The 17,271-nt window shown below is 42.0% G+C and overlaps 1 protein-coding gene across 1 annotated transcript in view; it reads right to left on the reverse strand.

Moving 5' to 3' along the window:
• Positions 1 to 7,053: 7,053 nt before the first annotated feature.
• Bhmt (betaine--homocysteine S-methyltransferase) overlaps positions 7,054 to 17,271 on the reverse strand; it is a 16,359-nt gene continuing 6,141 nt past the window's right edge. The window contains exons 3-8 of the mRNA XM_013015842.1: positions 16,704 to 16,822; positions 15,849 to 16,040; positions 14,823 to 14,970; positions 10,965 to 11,147; positions 8,380 to 8,608; positions 7,054 to 7,240 (exon numbers count right to left, since the gene is read on the reverse strand). Coding sequence (XP_012871296.1) covers positions 7,054 to 7,240; positions 8,380 to 8,608; positions 10,965 to 11,147; positions 14,823 to 14,970; positions 15,849 to 16,040; positions 16,704 to 16,822 — 1,058 coding nt within the window. The remainder of the gene's footprint in view (positions 7,241 to 8,379; positions 8,609 to 10,964; positions 11,148 to 14,822; positions 14,971 to 15,848; positions 16,041 to 16,703; positions 16,823 to 17,271) is intronic.

A 17,271-nucleotide genomic window follows, 5' to 3' on the forward strand; every position in this document is an offset into this window, starting at 1 on the left:
TCCAGTTCCCAGACTTCCATCTTCTTTGAAAAATGTGAGAAGCTCGTTTTCTTCCTTCATAGGAAGACAAAGGATTCTAAGCCAAGAATCACCCACTGATAGTTTTTAGAACTTCTATTGCTTATGTAAACCTACTACGAACTTCCAGCCCTGAAACAAAACACTTCATAGGATGACAAAGCACAGATTCAAACTCGCTAGGACCAGCCTGGCACCGGGGCTCACGCCTGTAATCCTAGCTACTCAGGAGGCTGAGATCTGAGGATCACGGTTCAAAGCCAGCCTAGGCAGGAAAGTCTGTGAGACTCTTATCTCCAATAAACCACTAGAAAACCGGAAGTGGCTCTGTGGCTCAAGTGGTAGAATGCTTGCCTTGAGTTGAAGAGCTGAGGGACAGTCCCCAAGCCCAGAGTTCAAGCTCCATGACCGACACAAAACACACACACACACACACACACACACACTCACACACAGACACACACCAAACTCGCTAGGACCAATACCTGGGAAGGGTGACATTCTCATTGTTTAGTACCAGGCTGAATCTCCGGGAAGAATATTTTCTCTACCACCTGAGCTGTGTTATTTGTTTTAGTCTGCTGTCTGTTTAGCCAGGGAATAACACTATCAAGTGGCTCTCAGGAAATATTTGTTGATCATGACAAGGCTGTTGTTTACACCATCACATTAGAAAGAAAACTGTGGTTTCTCTGCACAGTATTAAAGGCTGGTCATCTTCTAGACATGTTTCTAGAAGCAAAATGACTTGTTCAGGGTCTCACTGTGAGGAAATGGCAAAGCCCAAACTTGTACCTCAAACTCCTAGTTCTGATGTATTCATTATTTTTTTTGAATTTAGGGCCTCATGCTTAGCTGGCTGGTGCTCTACCTTTTGAGAATCTCCTCAGCTATTCTTCTTGCTGGTTAATTGGAGATGAAGTCTTGAGGACTTTTTGGCCTGGCTGTCTTTGAACTGTGATCCTCCAGATTTCAGTCTCCAGCCACCGAAGCTGGTACTTCATTACTGTCCCTGCTAGTTGCAATAACATTTGGAGAGCTGGATGAATTTCACTGAGCTAGTTCAGATGTTTGAGGCATTAACCTTTCCAAAGAACAGTAAAATCTCATTAAGTAAAAATAATTGGAAGAATAGGGAGGCTGAATTGGAGAAAAGTTTGACCTATTTTAAAAGATATTCAGCTTTTTCCTTTCAAGGCCATGTAATAAATTAAAACAAATATGCACAGAATGAGCCATGTAGAGGTCTTTGTGAACCTGCTTAAAAGAACATTTATACAGTTTGTAAAGTGTGCAATGTGTAAGTGGTGACTGTAAAGATATCATAGGCATTTGAAGAATACACACACACACACACACACACACACACACACACACTGTGCCAGAGCTTGAACTCAGGGCCTGGGTAGGTATACACACACACACACACACACACACACACACACGCACGCACTGTGCCAGAGCTTGAACTCGGTCTGGGTAGGAATACACACACACACACACACACACACACACACACACACACACACACTGTGCCAGAGCTTGAACTCAGGGTCTGGGTAGGAATACACACACACAACACACACACACACACACACACACGCACTGTGCCAGAGCTTGAACTCAGGGCCTGGGTAGGAATACACACACACACAACACACACACACACACACACACACACACACTGTGCTAGAGCTTGAACTCAGGGCCTGGGTACTGCCCCTGAGCTTTTTTGCTCAAGGCTAGTACTTTACTACTTGAGCTACAGCTCCACTTCTAGCTTTTTTGTTGGTTATTTGGATAAGAGTCTCACGGACTTTCCTGCCTGTGCTGGCTACAAACCTTGATCCTCAGATCTTAGCCTCCTGAGTAGCTAGGATTACAGGCATGAGCCACTGGTGCCCAGCTGGGGAAATATTGTTATTAAAAGTAAGCTAAAGATTTTTTTAAAACTCATTTTCATGTGAAAATATACATGGAAAAATCACACATTCAAAAGTAAATGTTGGCTAAACTCCATATTAAAATGGTCATTTTGATTAAGTGGTATATAAATGGCATATAATTGTGGTTATATTTAATGACAAATTGTAGAAATAAAGTAAGAAATCAGCTAAGATAGCTTTATTCTTCCTCCTTCCTCCTTTTCTCCTTCTCCTTTGCTTCCTTTTCCTCCTCTTCTTTCTCACTTCTAGGGTTTGAACTGACTGTGAGGAACTTTTCCTCCCTAGGCAGTACTCTACAACTTGAACCCCCTACCGTCACCCATGTATTTTGGAGCAGACTCTCCTTATGTACCCCAGACTTCTGATTTGTCTGCCCAGTGCTATGATTATAGACCTGGGCTCTGTGTCTACTTGCTCTCTCTTTTGTTGTTGTTGTTGTTGTTGTTGTTTTGGGTCTGGTAGTGGGGCCTGAACTCTGGGCCTGGGCGCTGTCCCTCAGCTCTTCAGCTCAAGGCTCGCGCTCTACCACTTGAGCCACAGCGCCACTTCTGGCTTTTTTCTTTTTGCTTATGTGGTACTGAGGAATCGAACCCAGGGCCTCATGCGTGCAAGGCAAGCGCTCTACCACTGAGCCACCTTCCCAGCCCCTCTCTCTTTTTTTTTTAATTGTTGTTTTTTTTTTGTATTGGAGTTTGTGCCTTGCCTTTGCTAGGCAAACATTCTACCACCTCATTCTACCACCTCATTCTACCACTGATACTTTTACCATTCCTTCTCAGTTTTTGTTTTTTCTTTTTCTTTTTTTGAATGAAGTTTCATGTTTCTGCTTGGTGCCAGCTTTGGACTGCCATCCTCCAACCTGTATCTCCTACGTTGGGCTTATTCATTGAGATGTAGTCTCTTGAACTTTTTGCCTGGTCTGGTCTACCTTTCAGGTATGTGGTATTATGAATGTGAGACACCAGGCCTGCAAACTCTGTTTTTTTCAGACCAGCTTAGCCAATCAAAGACCATTTACAAATTAAGTGAAACTTTTCCTCATATATCAAAGGTAGCCAAGTCTGCTCCAAAAGTTTAATAGTCTCCTCCTAAGCTATTAAATGAGAATGTAGGGCATCATAGTTATCAGTTTAGGAATCCTGGCTAGAGTTTGGAGGATCTCTTTCTTTCTTTTTCTTTTCCAGTTTTGTGTTACTTGACTTGTTTGGTGTTATTTCTGTGGCTGAGCGCAGAACAAGGGATGACACCTGTCTCTCTCACTTTCAACCTTCTTCAGTTTTCACCTATCCAAGGCCAGTAGAAGGCCTTCAGCTGCTTGATAAAGAAGCATTTCCAGACTCTTACTTTCTCTCACCCTACTCCACATATTGCCAACCACAATTCCACACTTCCTATCACCATCTGTGAGAAGTCTTTGCATTTGGCAGCCCTGGGGTTGTTTTCTGTTTATATGTTTAATGTTCATTATAAAGATGTGTGGAAATATTGAGCTTGTTATCTGTAGTTCTTTGTTTCACAGCTATCAGGCATGTTATTCCTGAAGCACTTTGGAGGCCTGCTCTGTTTTTCTTTCTTCAAATTGACGCCTTCCTCTTTTATTGTCTTAAGACTTAGGGTGTTGACCCTGCAAATGGCCTGTGGGAGGTTTGAGCCCGATTAAGGGGATGTTATTGACTAACAGGAGGCTTTTGGGGAAAACAGTTTATAAAAGCTGTCAAGAATACATCAGTGTGCTAACAGCTGAGGAGAAAGAGGACTGGCTGGAGACATATAAGGCTCTTCTTGCTGGGTGAGTTTTCCTGGATGCAATTCAAAGATCCACATGACTTCGGGGAGAAAAAAGGGCTACAGATACTTCTGCCCTGTAACGTGAGTCTATCTTGATGAAAATAGCTCAAGTTCAAAGCACAAACACAGCTATTGGACATTCCTTGCTGATGACCTGCTGCCCCCATCTGGAGACATTGGGAACTGAACTATTTTAGCTCATTTGCATCTTTGGTCTGCATCGCCTTGGCTGTCTCACCCAAAGGTGTTTTGCCACAGTATGAAGAAATGTCTGAATACAATCAGCAGTTTATTCAGTGAGTTGACTTCGAGTAACACCAGAATCTTTTTTTCCTTTCCTGGCTGGAGGATGACTCTTCAGTTTTGTAAGAAGTCTCTTCTGCTTCATCTTTTCTTCTATGAAAAGGTTTAAGTAAAAGCCCCTTGGCAGCCTTGGACTAGCAAAGTGTTCTCTGACTTGGCTTCCTGCCTGACTAGTCTTGTCCTTAAAAGGAGGAGTTTGGACTTTTGATTTCTAAGTTCCCTTGGTGTCTGATACCATTAAAAAAACATTTGCTGGTGAGAAGTATCTACTTAGCCTAAATAAATTCTTTGATATTAAATGAACTTTCCCTTTTAATGACAAGATTTCTGGGGTGGAGAGGGGGAAATGAATGTGCTTGGAGTGGAGGCTGAATTGCAAGACATTTTCAAAGTAGAAAACCTACCACTAGGAGGCAGTGTTGATGTGGCGTTCACTTACAGGAAGAGCTTCACTATATACTTCTCCCAGAGAAATTATTTTCCAAATCATCATGGAACTGTAACCCCTCTGTACATCACCTTCATAATATTATACAATGAGTTAAAAATATCTTCCAAATCAAAGACTATAGGAATGACTAAGGGTTACAATAATCTCTGTGGTGATAAAGTTCTAAAACTTATAGTAAAGGGATATGCATATTTCAGAGTGTATAGTTTATTCTTATTTTACCTGAAGAATATGCAACATTTGAGAGGTGCTGGTTTGACTCTTCTGAAGCAGCAACTAGATGATTAAATCTTAGAAAGAAGGTTCTAGAATTTATGTTCCTGTTAAATACTGCTATCTCCTTTAAAATTCCAGCATACCTATGAAGTAAGTAGCATTGTTACTCTGTTAATAGAGCAATTGAGGTATAGAGATTCTGTGCAGGACTAAAACTGCAGTACTAAGATAGAGATCAAATTAAGATAATCTCATTGCTATTTATTTATTTGTGCCAATCCTGGAGCTTGAACTCAGGGCCTGGGCACTGTCTCTGGACTTTGTTTCCCATGGCTAGAAATGTACCACTTGAGCCACAGCTCTACTTCTAGCTTTTTTTTGGTGCTTAGTTGGAGATAAGTGTGTCATGGACTTTCCTGCCTGGGCTGGCTTTGAACCATGATCCTCAGATCTCAGCCTTCTGAGTAGCTGGGATTTATAGACACAAGCCACTGGTGCCTGGTGCTTTCCTTTCCTAATAGTTGAAAAAAAATTATAATTCAACCGATCCAGGAATGTTGTCTTTTTTGTTGTTGTTGCTGTTCAGTCTTATTTTTGTCGGTCCTGGAGCTTGAACTCTGGGCCTAAACGCTGTCCCTCAGCTCTTCAGCTCAAGGCTAACGCTCTGCCACTTGAGCTACAGCACTACTTCTGAATTTCTGGTGGTTTATTGGAGATGAGTTTCATGGCCTTTCCTGCTCAGGCATGTTTTGAACTGCAATCCTCAGATCTCAGCCTCCTGAGTAGCTAGGATTACAGGTATGAGCCACTGTGCCAGCTCTTTTTTATTTTTGAGGGGACTGGGTGTTACTATGTTACTCAGGCTGGCCTCTAACATCTGGGCTCAAGTGATCTCCTTCTTGTATCTGGAGGAGCTGGAACAAAGGCCCATGCTTCTGTGCCTGGCTATAAACTCCTTTCCAGCACATCAAAGGTAGCCATTTTTATTCTAATACTCCTGTATCTTCAAGCATGAGCTCTCATAGAAGAGTATATACTACTCTCAATCTAAGAATCCTGGCTAGTGTTTAGGAAATGTCCATTTAAAAAAATGGGTACCAGTGGCTCACACTTACGATCCTATTGACTCAGGAGGCTGTGATCTGAGGACTGTGGTTCAGTGCTAGTCCTGGCAGGAAAGTTTGTAAGACTCTTTATCTCTGATTAACTACTGAGAAGCCAGAAGTAGAGCTGTGACTAAAGCAGGAGAATGCTAGCAGTAATCAGAAAAGCTCAAGAACAGTATCTAGACCCTGAGTTCAAGCCCAGAACTAGCACACACACACACACACACACACACACACACACACACACACACACACACACACACACACAAAACTATAACTATAGTATAAGCCAGGCTCACTGCATTTGATGGCTAGAGATTAGGTCGGCCCAGTTTTGAGTAGCACGAGGGTTACTCTTTCCTCTTTACACTGCTTAGCAGTAGGAGTAAGTCAGGAAATGGAGAGCTGGCACCCCCAGGACTCTGAACTATAGATATTTATGGCAAGTCTCATATGACTTTCTTATAACTATACCCTGGAAAATCCCATATCTGAATTGTCCAACAGTAGTATTTTGCAAATTGCAGGTCAAAACCATCAATGGGCTCTAGAGATATAGCACAGTGGTAGGGTGCTTACCCAGCATGCACAAGGCCCTAACATCAGTCCCAGCACTATAAAAAAAAAACCCAATTAGCTATTAGTGTCATAATAATCAATTTGAAGGGTCTTAATCAGCATGTTTTATTAATGAAATAGGATGGAAAGGAATAGAAAATACCAGAATGAATCACACATTTTGTTTCAGAGGCAATGTGTTACATGTTCCACTGGGCCATTTCTTGCTAGGGGCCATGTTCAAAAGAGCTTGGGAGCCATTTCCTATGGTGCCTTATCTATTCCCAGCAGGTTGCTGTGTCATTTATGACAGTTTGAGCCTCATCCTCCTTGCATGTAACTTCATGAAGTAAGATTACTGTTTGAATCATGTTTCCCTTCCTGCAGTGACTTCTGCCATGCCTTACATTTGATGGTCACTTAGGAAACTCTGTAAGACTTGCTGTATGCTTTCCTGCTGTGGTTTCTAAGGAAACTTCTAACACATACTTTTAGATTTGTCAAATACTGTTTGTAATTCTGTTTTCTTCTGCTCATACCAATTCTGTGTGTCAGCTGTGCATCAGCTTGTGTCAACACAAACAATTACATTTTAATCATCTTTTCCTTATTTCTGACTATTGTGGCCTAAACACAGCGGATATGACCAAAACTAGTTGTGTGTTGGCTACTGTGCTGATTTGAATTTTTGTTTCTCAAAGAGCTCTTTCAGCTGCTGCTCTGTTGTGGCTTCCTTTTGTTGCATCAGCTCTGCTGTCCCTTTGGTCACTCCCCAGGCATCTGGCTTTGACATGGAAGGGTTGTAGGGCCTGCCAGAGGCGATCCGAAGGTTCTGCCAGTACTCCTTCCGGGCCCTGAGTGAACAGAACATACAATGTCATGGTGTCCCCCAGCATCAGGCTCCTCCCCCAGCATCAGACTCCTCCCCCAACCTTCACACGTTAGCCACTGCCTTGAATACAGCCATCTTTGGACTCTCAATGTCTCAAAGAAGGCACATTGGTATGCATCCAAAGATGTATCCACCCCTAGGTTCTGTAGGGCTGTACTATATATAAGCAACTGTGTCAGGTAGGTAGTTTGTATCCAATTAATGTCTGCTTTATGAAATGAATCTGATCCCTCCATAACTTTCATCTTCTAGCTGATGGAATCCTTCAAATCTGCCTCTCCCCAACCTCTTCTTCTATATTTCTTTTTTTTCCTTTTTGTGCCAGTCCTGGGACTTGAACTCAGGTCCTGGGCACTGTCTCTGAGCTTCTTTTGCTTAAGGTTAGTACTCTACCACTTGAGCCACAGAGCTACTTTTGGCCTTTTCTGTTCGTGTGGTACTGAGGCTTCATGCATGCTAGGCAAGCACTCTACCACTAAGCCACATTCCCAGTCTCTTTTATTTTTATATTAGGCAGATAGTGGTTCTTATGTAGCTTCTTTTTCACATCTATACTGCTAATAAAACAGTTCCACTGGTTTTCTTTTCCCCAGTAGTCAGTAGTCTCTAAGTCAGAAACTACACATTTCTTTAGTATTCCTAGTCGCTAGCAAAGGGCAAGATATGAAATGTGTTTTTTTTTTATTGTTCATCTCTACCACTGGAACGTAAGTTCTGAGGGTAATGACCTTGCCTTTCATATCTACCTTTGCATTCTCAGCTCCGAAAATGTGACACAAAACAGACTCTTAAAGAATATTATAAAATTATACTTCAAACAATCACTACAAGTCAATGTTAGCATGGATGTTGCTTTACTAGAGTACACTGTGGTGGTCACATTTCATCACCACTTAAATGATTTACATTTTATATTCCTAAAGCCTTCTCCAGAAATAAACCATAGGATTTAAAAAAAAAAAAAAAACCTCTGTGGGAGAATTTAAAGAGGTTGCCTAACTCTTTATCTTCATAGAGCCAGATAGTTCCTTCCTGTTTTTCAGTGGCCTCCCTTGGACATCTGCATAAGTTTGGGCCAGGAAGTGTAGCTGAAATACTTACCTTGCTCTAATCCAGGGTTTGGTGTGCATGTCCAAACCACTTCCCCAGCTACCATGTTTTTCTGAAGCTGGTGGCAAAAACCCACGCTCTGGGGCCAGCTCCTCTGCAATTGCTCTGATGTGGTAGGGCTCAAATCCACAGCACCCACCAATGTACCTGACCCCCAGGTTGTAGGCCTCTCGGGCATATTTTTGAATATCCCATCTGGTGGCAACTCTGGGTTCCAGTCCTGTAATAAATGGCATCATATTTGAATTCTTCTTAAAAACCATTAAGTACTTTGTGTTTATACATCTTATTTTACATTGTGTGGTTGGTTCTCAATGATTCCTTTCCTCCGATAGTCTCATCGAGGATGGTCTGTGAAACCAGAAATACATGACAAGAGGGATGATCCATGACTCTAGAGCCTCAAATATAGAAAACATGGCTTCTGCCTTGCTTTTTCTTGGGGCACTCACCCTTGGGGAAGCCAGCCGCCATGTTGTAAGAACACTTAAGCATCACCATGGAAATTCCCATGAACTGAGAACTGAATTCTCTAGTCAACAGACAACAAGACAGTGACAGCAACTCCCGAGTCACCTAAACAAGCTAGAAAGAAGATCTGTAGCTTCCATCAGGCCCTCTGCTGCCAGCAGTACCAGCCAACATCTGGACTGCAGGCATTTAAGAGATCCCGAAGGAAAGGTACCTGTTCTTGAATTCCTGACCCACAGAAACAGCAAGGAATTAACACTTGCATTTTAGAGCTGCTAAGTTTTACAGTAACATATTACATAGAAACAGTAACAAATGACTTATCAACCTTCCTCTCTGGTTCTGGTAAGTCTTCATCTTAGGTCTCTGGGCACCCACAGAGAACAGAGGATAGAGTCTAAGGACTTTACAGTAGGCTGCAGGGCTGGCCCTGCCTTGCCCTGCACTCTCGATGGCTTTGTTAATCAAGGTGGACTGAACCCCCTTTCCCTGCCTTCCTTGGCCCTGATGCCAACGATTCCTTTACCCCAATCTGCTTTGTCTCATCAACATCTGTTGTACAGCAACCCAGCCCAGTCCAAAGGCTTTGGAGTGTCTGAGGCATGTTTGAAGGAGGGAAATGATCTTTGAAGATCATAGTTTTAACTTTATATTTCTGATGAGAAAATGAAGATTTAGAGAAGTTTAAGGACTTCTTGAATGAAGTTGTACATGGTACCAACAGAATTAAAACCACAACCAACTTGCTACTGATCCCGGGCCTGGAGGGCAACTTTTATCACCGATCTCAGAGCAGTTTTGCTTGGTTATTAAATTTTGGGGAGAGAGTTGGCTTGTGTTGTTTTGTCTTGTTTTTCATCCTTCTCCTACTCTTTAATATCAAAAGAATTTGGGCTGTTGGGAGAACTAGAGGAAAAGAGATCAGACTGTGCAGCCCTTTTCTTTCTTTGGAGGGGAAGTACTGGACTTTGACTCAGAACTTCAGCTTAATAAGCAGGCATGGGTGCTGTCCCTGCTCTCTTTAGCTCAAGGTGAGCACTCTACCACTTGAGCCACAGCGCCACTTCTGGTTTCCCGGTGGTTAATCAGAGATAAGAGTCTCATGGATTTCCTGCCTGATCTGGCTTTGAACCTTGATCCTCAGATCTCATCCTCCTGAGTAGCTAGGACTACAGGTGTAAGCCACCGGCACCTGGCTACTATCTAGTTATTTTTTAGATGTGGTCTTTCAATCAATTTCCTCCCTCCCTCCCCTCCTTCCTTCCCTCCCTCCCTTCTTTCCTTCCTCCCTCCCTTCTTTCCTTCCTTTCTTCCTTCCTCCCTCCCTCCCTTCCTTCCTTCCTTCCTTCCTTCCTTCCTTCCTTCCTTCCTTCCTTCCTTCCTCCCTTCCTTTCCTCCCTCCCTCCCTCCTCTCTTTCTTTCTTTCTCTCTCTCTCTCTCTTTCTTTCTTTCTTTCTCTCTCTCTCTCTCTCTTTCTTCTCTTTCTTTCTTTCTTCTTCTTCTTCTTTTTTGGCTAGTCCTGGCGTTTGAACTCAAGGTTTGGGCACTGTCCTTGAGCTTCTTTTTCTCAAGGCTAGCACTCTACCACTTGAGCCACAATGCCACTTCCAGCTTTATCTGTGTATGTGGTACTGGGGAATTGAACTCAGGGCTTCATGAATGCTAGGCAAGCATTCTATTGCTAAGCTACATTCCTAGCTCCTTCCTTCCTTCCTTCCTCCCTCTCTCCCTTCTTTACTTCCTCCCTCCCTCCCTCCTTCCCTCCTTCCTCCCTTTCTTTTCTTTCTCTTCTTCTTTCTTTCTTTTTTCTCTCTCTCTCTTTCTCTTTCTCTCTCTTTCTTTCTTTTTTTCTGCCTGAGTCTGGCATAGAACTATGATCCTTCTACCAGTGTGGCTAGGATTATGTATATACTACCACAACTGTTTGTTGAGATGGAGTCTTGTTTTTTGCATAGGCTATCTTCCTGATCTCTTGGGTTACAGTTGTATTCCACCATACCTGGTCCAGTCACCATCTTTGCTATGACAAAAGCTCTTGGTTATAGATTGACTTGAAATTTATCAAACAAAGGTATTTAGACAACTTATAAAAATGTTCATCTTACCAAAGGGAAATTCTGGGAGATCAATAAATCCCTGTTTGCCGCAATCAGGGGTATGGTAGGCCAAGGGCTGGCTCATCAGGTAAGCTTTCAACCGGGCCGCCTCCAAGCCCTCTTTCATGAGCTTCACTGTCTGTAAACTAATCGTGGGGTCGAAGTGGCAGTTCACCCCAACAATGGAGGCTCCTGCAAGTGTGGAGAACAGGTTAGCTTTAAGGATGTACCCCATACCAGCAGGTCCCATGCTCCTCTCTCCATAGAGAAGCTTTTATTGGGATGAATCTGAGACATACCATTTGGTCCTCCCTTCCCACAAACCTGTCTCACCAGTGAGCAAGAATGATGGCTAGCCGGCAGGAAGTACTTTCTGAGAAAAGTGCTCGGGAGACTCTAGTATAATTGAAGTGTCACTTAAGCACATTTGGTTGTCCATCTTTTTATCCAAAAAAATCATTATTAGAGGTGAGGTTTTCTTTGTTTCAAATTTTAGCAGTTTTTCAGTGTTTGACATTAGATTGCAAGCACAGTAATTTTTCAACATCCCACGCTGCTAGATGGTACCTGTGTTTACCATAGTGCTGCTCATTAGAGGCATAAATAAATGTTTCTTCTCAACATGCCTGTCTAGTAATTTCATTAGGCTTCTTGGTCATAATAGCAGAAAGTAATTTAGGTGGAAGTTTTTCAGAAATCTGTTGTCTAGGAAGAATTTTGTGTCTAGGACCAGTGATTTGGGAAAAAAAAGCCACCTCAAAAATCTTTTGACTTGAGCTAACCAATATGTGTGACATCCTATCAATCATTTGGACAAGTTTCTCGATTACTGTTCCTCTTCCTGCTCCCAAGACTTACAACTACATGGAGTTATCTTCCTACAGCTTTCTTCTACATGCACACATGTGCACGCATGCTGGAACTGGGACTTGAACTCAGGGCCTAGGCACTGTCCCTTAGCTTTTTTGCTCAAGGTTTGTGCTCTACCTCTTGAGCCACACTTCAGCTTCCAGCTTATTATGGTTCATTGGAGATAAGAGGCTTGTGGATTTTTCTGCCCAGGCTGGCTTTGATCTTGGTCATCAGATCTCAGCCTTCTGAATAGTTAAGAGCCTCCATGTTTGGTTCCTGTTAAATTTGATTAAATGAGAATAAACTATGTTTTAAAGGATTTTTTTTTCTTTTGTCAGTTGTGGGGCTTGAACTCTGGGCGTGGGCACTGTCCCTGAGTTTTTCAGCTCAAAGCTAGTGCTCTACCACTTGAACCACAGCACCACTTCCAGTTTCTGGTGGTTAACTGGAAATAAGAGTCTCACAGACTTTCCTGTTCAGGCCTGCTTTGAACCATGATCCTCAGATCTCAGCCTCCTGAGTAGCCACTGGCACCCAGCATAGAAGGTTTTTCGAAAACTTCCTTCGTATTTTTACTTGTATCTGGACCAAGGATAATTTATCAGCAATTACTAGACATGATTTTGGAAATTTTCTCCTCTAGAGGATCTAAGAGACAACATACATTATTCCATCCTCTTGCAATGTAAAGAATTCCCAAGTAGAGTCTTTACTATTTTGGGGCTTTTATGTTTTTGATAAAGTATATAATCATAAAATTGGCCATTTAAATCATTTTAAATATACAGCTCAATGATGTTAACCATATACACAACACTTTGTAGCCATCGTCACAACTTTCAAAGCCTTTCATTGCCTCAAAGAGAAAAATCTATACTCCTTAAGCAAAAACTCCCGGTTTCCTCCTTTGTCCTTGCTTTCTGGTAGTCACTAATCTGGTAAGAATAGTGCTTTACCACTTGATCTATAGCTCCATTTCTGGACTTTGGTGTTTAATTGGAGATAAGAGTCTCATGGACTTCCCTGTCTGGGCTGGATTTGAACCACAATTTTCTGATCTCAGCCCCTTGAGTAGGGAATTATAGGAGTGAGTCACTGGCACCTGATTTTTAAAGTTTTAGCAAGGATTTATTTTAGTATAACCAGGTTATAGTAGGGAGAAATAGAAAAACAGAGAAACATTTCCTGCTCTCCATGCAGGAAATGGGAGGTAAAGATTGCCATAACTTGCCCTTTGTGTTTTGTTTTTTGTTGGTTCTGGTAGTGTGGGGCCTGAATTTAGAGCCTTGGCATAGCTAATTAATGTTATTAATATGATGTCAACAGAAGAGATTAAGTAAAATGTGTTGTCATTACTGAGAGGGGCTGTGATTACTTGGGGTAGAGATGACCATAGAAGCGTCAACAAGTATAGAATTTAGGGCTGAGAAGGTGGCTCAGTGGAAGAGTGCTTGCCTTGAATGTGTGAGGCCCTGGGGTCAATTCCTCAGCACCACATAAGCAAAAAAAGCCAAAAGTGGTTCTGTGGCTCAAGTGGTAGAGCTCCAGCCTTGAGCTGAAGAGCTCAGGGACAGTGCCCAGGCCCAGAGTTCAGGCCCCATGACCAACAAAAGAGAGAGAGAGAGAGAGAGAGAGAGAGAGAGAGAAAGACAAGAAAGAAACAAGTATAAAATTTAAACTGAATATCGAAAGATGGATGAGATTTATTAGATAAATATTTAAGCATAACTGTCTTATTCATTAGACACAGGGCACTCAGTGCTGGACCAAACAGACATGGTCTCTGCCTTTGTGGATTTAATAACCTAGTAAGGGGGCCAGACATTAAACAGACAAGATGAGAAAGGCCATGAAGGACATAAGGGTGGGTGGTGGTATAAAACATGAAGTGCATCTGAGCAGAACGATGACGGAAGGAAGGACAAGGTAGGTGCAGGTCAGCATCCCGGCCCATTCCCCAAGCCCTGTGAAGGCCTCCTGGCAGGTTTTTGAAAACAATTAACTTGCTCCTCATCGGCCCTATTTTATATTTCCCAGTCCTAATGAGAATTATACAATTTCATTCCTAAATATTAATATCTGTTATTGTTGATGACAAGCATGAAAGGATTTTTATGAAAAAAGCAACTATTGAGTGAAGAATCAGATATTGAACAAATCACCATTCAAATTTTCTCCATTTCATAGTGATCTGGGTTCCTCCCAGGAGAGAGGAATCACTCTTGACTTTAAAATAAGGCAGGTTTGAAAACAGTTCCTATAACTGAAAAAACACCCATTGCTAGGAAATTGTATAAAAACATATATTAGGTGGTCAGTATTTCATATCAAAGAAGTTTTGTTTTTTGATTCATTACACCAATTATAAAGAGAAAACATGCTTATAACTTATGAAACTGGAAAAATTTGGGCATAGATGGTAAGTACTTTTCAAGTTATTAATGTTTAAGAGCCTGTACTTGACACAAGTTTAAAATAAAACATACTTGATCCTAATGTTTCTCTTGATGTATCAAAGTACTTTTCTCATTTCTATGTGCTAAGGTTTCTAGCAAGGTCTAGTAGCCTCCCTCCAAAAGGTGTGTGTGTGTGTATATGTGTGTGTGTGTGTGTGTGTGTGTGTGTGTGTATGTATGTGTATATGTGTGTAATTTTTCTTAAAAATCAAATCAATTCATAGTTGCCATATATCTCCTTTGGAGTACATGTGGATTCTGGCAGGGATGTGTGTTTTTGGATGCTATTTTATTGCTTGTTTGTTTTTGTTTTTTTTTTCTGGGTCTGGTTGTGGGGCCTGAACTCTGGCCTGGGCGCTGTCCCTTAGCTCTTTAGCTCAAGGCTAGCGCTCTACCACTTGAGCCACAGCGCCACTTCCGGCTTTTTTCTTTTTGCTTATGTGGTGCTGAGGAATTGAACCCAAGGCCTCATGAATGCAAGGCAAGCGCTCTACCACTGAGCCACCTTCCCAGCCCCTGGATGCTATTTTAAGAGACTCATTAATTGCAAACAACTTACCTGCTTTCACCAAACGCACTGCACACTCGCCAGGGGTCACACCATGCAGGTCTCCTTCTGGGCCAATGCACATGGTAGCAGCCACTGGTTTGCCAGATACTTTCAAGGCCTCCACTGCCCACACAGCTTCTTCCACGTGTTCAAAATACTGAAATCAGTTAAGGTTGTGATACTGTTAGCCACAAAACAATGTGAACATCTACTTTATTGTTAACTATTGTTTACTAAGTTCTTTTTATTATTATTATTATTATTTTTTGTGTCTGGTCATGGGGCCTGAACTCTGGGCCTGGGTGCTGTCCCTCAGCTCTTCAGCTCAAGGCTAGCACTCTACCACTTGAGCCACAGCGCCACTTCTGGCTTTTTCCTTATGTGGTGCTGAGGAATCGAACCGAGGGCCTCAGGCATGCAAGGCAAGCGCTCTACCACTGAGCCACCTTCCCAGCCCCTAAGTTCTTTGTTTTAACAGAATAAAATGGAATTGTAATTACTTAGTGTGAATTACGGTCATAAGATTTGAAAAGAAAAACTATATATTAGAAACCAGGTGGGTTAGCATACTTCCATAATCCTAGCACCTGAGAGGCTGAAGCAGGAAGATTGCAAGTTTGAAACTGCTTGGGCTACTTAATGAGACTCTCTCTTAAAAATAAAAACAACAACAACAACAACCCCCCACTATAACATTCACTGAATCAAAGTTAGCAGAAAATTATACTGTAAAAAGATTCTGCTGGGCACTGGTGCTACTCAGGATGACTTGAGGATCATAGTTCAAAGCCATCTTTGGCAGGAAAGTCCTCTAATGAGCCGAAAAATGGAAGTGGAGCTGTGGCTCAAATTGGTAGAGTGCTAACCTTGAGCAAAAGAGCTCAGGTCCTGAGTTCAAGCACTGACTGAAAAAAATAAAGATTCCAAAAACTAAATACTAGTCTTTATTGGCTCTGGACTCCACATGGACAGCGTGAGATCAATAGGCTGGCAAAGTGCACTTTATTTATCTGATCTTGGATCACTAGTGCTTACCTCTGCAATGAGGAAGTCCACGTTCTTCTTCATGAACACCTCTAATTGCTGGGCAAATATTTTCTTAACTTCAGTTTCACTCTTACAGCTAAGATACGAAGGTGTCTGACTCACACCTCCTGCCACCAAAGCATCTCCCTCATCAGCCACTTGCCGGGCAATGTCACAAGCAGCTTCGTTGACTTTCTGCCCCTAGAATGGGTGACAATACATCTGTATTTGCACTTGAAATTGAAAACTATCATTGGTTAAACCCCCATGAGGGTATGGAATTACAGCAAAGGCTTAAGAGGGTAAAATGTATGAAAATATCACAATGAAACCCTGTTGTATAATTAATACATGCTTTTTTTTTAACTCAGTTGTGGGGCAAAACAAAAACAAAAAGTAACAACAAAGAAGTTTTATCCTCAAACAACACTAATTAGACTCATGGAATTTTAGATCTCCCTGTTTATTGTAGAGATGAAACTATGCTGGGAAAAATGGTTTGCTCAACAACACAAGTTATGATTGTAGCTGATTCAGGCACTATTCCATTAGTTTCTGGACTGCTTGAGCCTGTGATCTTTCCCAACACTGTGCACATTAAAAAGTGCAGATTTGTAGAGATGTCCACTTAGCAACTTAATCAAGAGACTAGCAGGATGATTAATCATTAAGTAGCTCTCTCTAATCTGCTTCATTAAATGCTTTTCTGTTCATTTGAGAAATTCTAGATAAAACATGAGTGTTATTCACTACCCTTCATTTTTGTAGTAGTAGACACAAAACTCAGGAGAAGCTGTTGTATCTCCCTGTGAGGATTTGGGTGGTGGAAAGAATGTGTGTGCGGTCAGGGTAGGCACCACTCACTGATATCTTCTCTGCAACATAGTTTCCTCTGTTTTCCAGCTTGTCTTCACTGGCGTAGAAGGTGAAGGTCTGCATGACATTTGACCCGGCTCTGAGAAACTCTCGGTGAAGCTGGCGAACTGGGAGATTGCATGGAGGAAAAGCTGTCATTTCTGTCCATGTATTAATACATGGTATTTTCAAAAGATTCATATAAAAAGACATACTTTTTGTTGTGTGGCATTTTGGACATCTTAGGGGTTAGCAAGAGAGAAGTCTGCACCTCCTGTGAACCTGCCATGACTTGGTGGATAAGTAGCTGAAGCTAGAGGCTCATGGTCCTGCATTTACTCTTATAGATATTTAGTATCTATTGTGTCTATTGTTAACTCATTCATCATGCACTGGCTTTCTGTGTGTATGGCACTCAAGGAAGAAGAGCCTACTGTCCTGTCTTCAGAAAACTCTGCGAACCATTCAAGAATAACTGACTGTGTTGGGCTGGGAAGGTGGCTCAGTGGTAGAGCGCTTGCCTTGCATGCATGAGGCCCTGGGTTTGATTCCTCAGCACCACATAAGCAAAAAGAAA

The sequence above is a fragment of the Dipodomys ordii genome, unplaced genomic scaffold (genome assembly GCF_000151885.1).
Source record: "Dipodomys ordii isolate 6190 unplaced genomic scaffold, Dord_2.0 Scaffold28, whole genome shotgun sequence".
NCBI classification, from domain to species: Eukaryota; Metazoa; Chordata; class Mammalia; order Rodentia; family Heteromyidae; genus Dipodomys; species Dipodomys ordii.